The following is a 2,196-nucleotide window of genomic DNA, read 5'->3' as shown; positions in this document are numbered from 1 at the left end:
GGGCCAGGCGGGCGCCCCTAGGCCGGTCAAATTGGGTTTGCTTACTGGTCCTTCGTCCTTAGGGCTGCTCAGCCCAGAAGGCCCTAGTTCCCTTTTTCGAGCTGACAGAGACTTCTGGCTTCGCTTTCCCAGCTGGGGTGACTGGGAAGAATCTTTTGCTCAAGGAATCAACACGGGGGAGGATGGAGGGAAGTGCCTGATCTCAGGAAGTCAGCCGGGGAGCAAAGTGGCCTTTGTGTGCTTGTGTGTGAGCTCGTGTATGCGCGCGCGTGTGTGGAGGGGCTTCAGGAACGCCCTGGGCCTGGCCCAGCCCCGCCGAGCAGCTGCGACTTCCCCGGCTGGTCTCAGCGGCTGGGTCTGTTCTTACGGCACTTTCCTCCTCCTCCTGCCTGCGTGGACTCGCCGCTGCTCCCTGCCGCCCGGGTGCCCTCCTGGACGCCCTCCGGTAGGTCTTGCCCAGGGTGGGAGAGGCCTGAGCTGGGGCAGGCATTGGGGAGGGGCCGACAAGGGAAGCACCCCCATCCCCCCAAGCTGCTGTGGGGCGCTTGGCACAGCGCCTGGCCTCCCTGCACTGGGCCTCGCAGGGGCGGCACACCCAAGCGCAGAGCTGGGGCTCTGAGGGGCTGTGAGTACCCCGGATAGCACCACGCCCCGTATACCCAGTGCTGAGCCAGGGTCTGCATAGGGGGCTGGCTTCCCGTTGTCCCTGTGCCAAGCTAGGCTGCTCTGTTCTTCTGGTAACGTGTCCCTTCTCCCCACAGCCCCCTGCCAGGACGATGACGATGCAGAAACGGGTCTGACTGAGGGCGAGGGGGACGGAGAAGAGGAGAAGGAGCCTGAGAACCTGGGCAAGCTGCAGTTCTCCCTGGACTATGACTTTCAGGCTAACCAGGTGTGCGGGGCTGGGCCCCTCGCGGCCTGTGCGGGCATCCAGGCCGCACAGGTGCCCAGCTGGCTCTCGGGAAGGGCCCCTGGCTAGCTCCACTGTAGACCTGCCCACCAACTGGGCAAACCCGTCGCCCTCTCAACTTCAGTGTCCCCAATTCTTGGGGGTGGAGATGGGGCCCAGTCTCGCACTAGCACCAGCCTGCCCTCCCCTCGCAGCTGCCTGCTGCCAGGGCTGGTCCAGGCACAGCCGGTGCCGGAGCAGCCCTGAGACGCCAGCTCTGCTCACTCTCTCCCCAGCTGACCGTCGGCGTCCTGCAGGCTGCCGAACTGCCCGCCCTGGACATGGGCGGCACCTCTGACCCTTACGTCAAAGTCTTCCTCCTCCCAGACAAGAAGAAGAAATACGAGACCAAAGTCCATCGGAAGACACTGAACCCTGCCTTCAACGAAACCTTCACCTTCAAGGTGACAAGGGCTGGATGTCGGTGCCGGGTGCCTCCTGACCCGTTACCAGGTCCCAGCTGCAGGCCTTTCCTTGGTCCTTGGCTGCAGCTGAGGTCCGGGAGGCAGTTCCGTTGGGGACAGTGGCCACGTGTGAGACTCCGCCCAGGCCCCTGGAGGACCAGGATTCCCCACCCTGTGCTCTGCTCCCCAGGTTCAGGGGACTTGTGTCTCTACAGACTGGCCAGGAGTCCCACAGGCCAGAGCTCTGCCCACAGCACCCCTAGCTGCCCTCTCTGCCCCTCTGTGCCTGCAGGTGCCATACCAGGAGCTGGGGGGCAAAACCCTGGTGATGGCCATCTACGACTTCGACCGCTTCTCCAAACACGACATCATCGGGGAGGTGAAGGTGCCCATGAACACCGTGGACCTGGGCCAGCCTGTCGAGGAGTGGCGGGACCTGCAGGGTGGGGAGAAGGAGGAGGTGAGGGCAGAGACCGGGCATGATGGTGCTGGGGCCGAGCTTCCGGGTCGCATTAGGGTCTGGCTGTGTGGCCCTGGGCTCCTCGCCTAATGTCCTTGGACCTGGGTGTTCTCCTTCATTCTCTGCAGGGGGGATGACATCTGTGTAAAGCTCGTGTCTCATAGGTGCGTGGCATCTGGCAGGTGCTCAAGGAAACAACATGCTCACTCTATTACTCCGAAACTTATCATTTAGAGCCAGTGAGTCCGGGCTCTGCCTCAGTTTACCCACAAGGGGAGCCCACGTTTGTTCTAAAGGACTCTCAGCATTGGGGCGTGTCCCTCTAGCAACGGCCACAGCGTTCACTCACTTACCAAATACTTAGCAAGCACCCTCCGTGGACC

At 62.8% G+C, this 2,196-nt stretch overlaps 1 protein-coding gene across 1 annotated transcript in view; it reads left to right on the top strand.

Annotated features, from left to right (window-relative positions):
* Positions 1-2,196, top strand: part of SYT2 (synaptotagmin 2) — an 11,332-nt gene that overhangs the window by 6,022 nt on the left and 3,114 nt on the right. The window contains exons 4-7 of the mRNA XM_023534779.1: positions 133-257; positions 762-892; positions 1,186-1,353; positions 1,646-1,813. Of these exons, the coding sequence (XP_023390547.1) occupies positions 133-257; positions 762-892; positions 1,186-1,353; positions 1,646-1,813 (592 nt within the window). The remainder of the gene's footprint in view (positions 1-132; positions 258-761; positions 893-1,185; positions 1,354-1,645; positions 1,814-2,196) is intronic.

This window comes from Pteropus vampyrus, unplaced genomic scaffold, assembly GCF_000151845.1.
Source record: "Pteropus vampyrus isolate Shadow unplaced genomic scaffold, Pvam_2.0 Scaffold131, whole genome shotgun sequence".
NCBI classification, from domain to species: Eukaryota; Metazoa; Chordata; class Mammalia; order Chiroptera; family Pteropodidae; genus Pteropus; species Pteropus vampyrus.
Note: the sequence above shows the minus strand (reverse complement) of the source record. Positions and strands in the feature narration are given on the sequence as shown.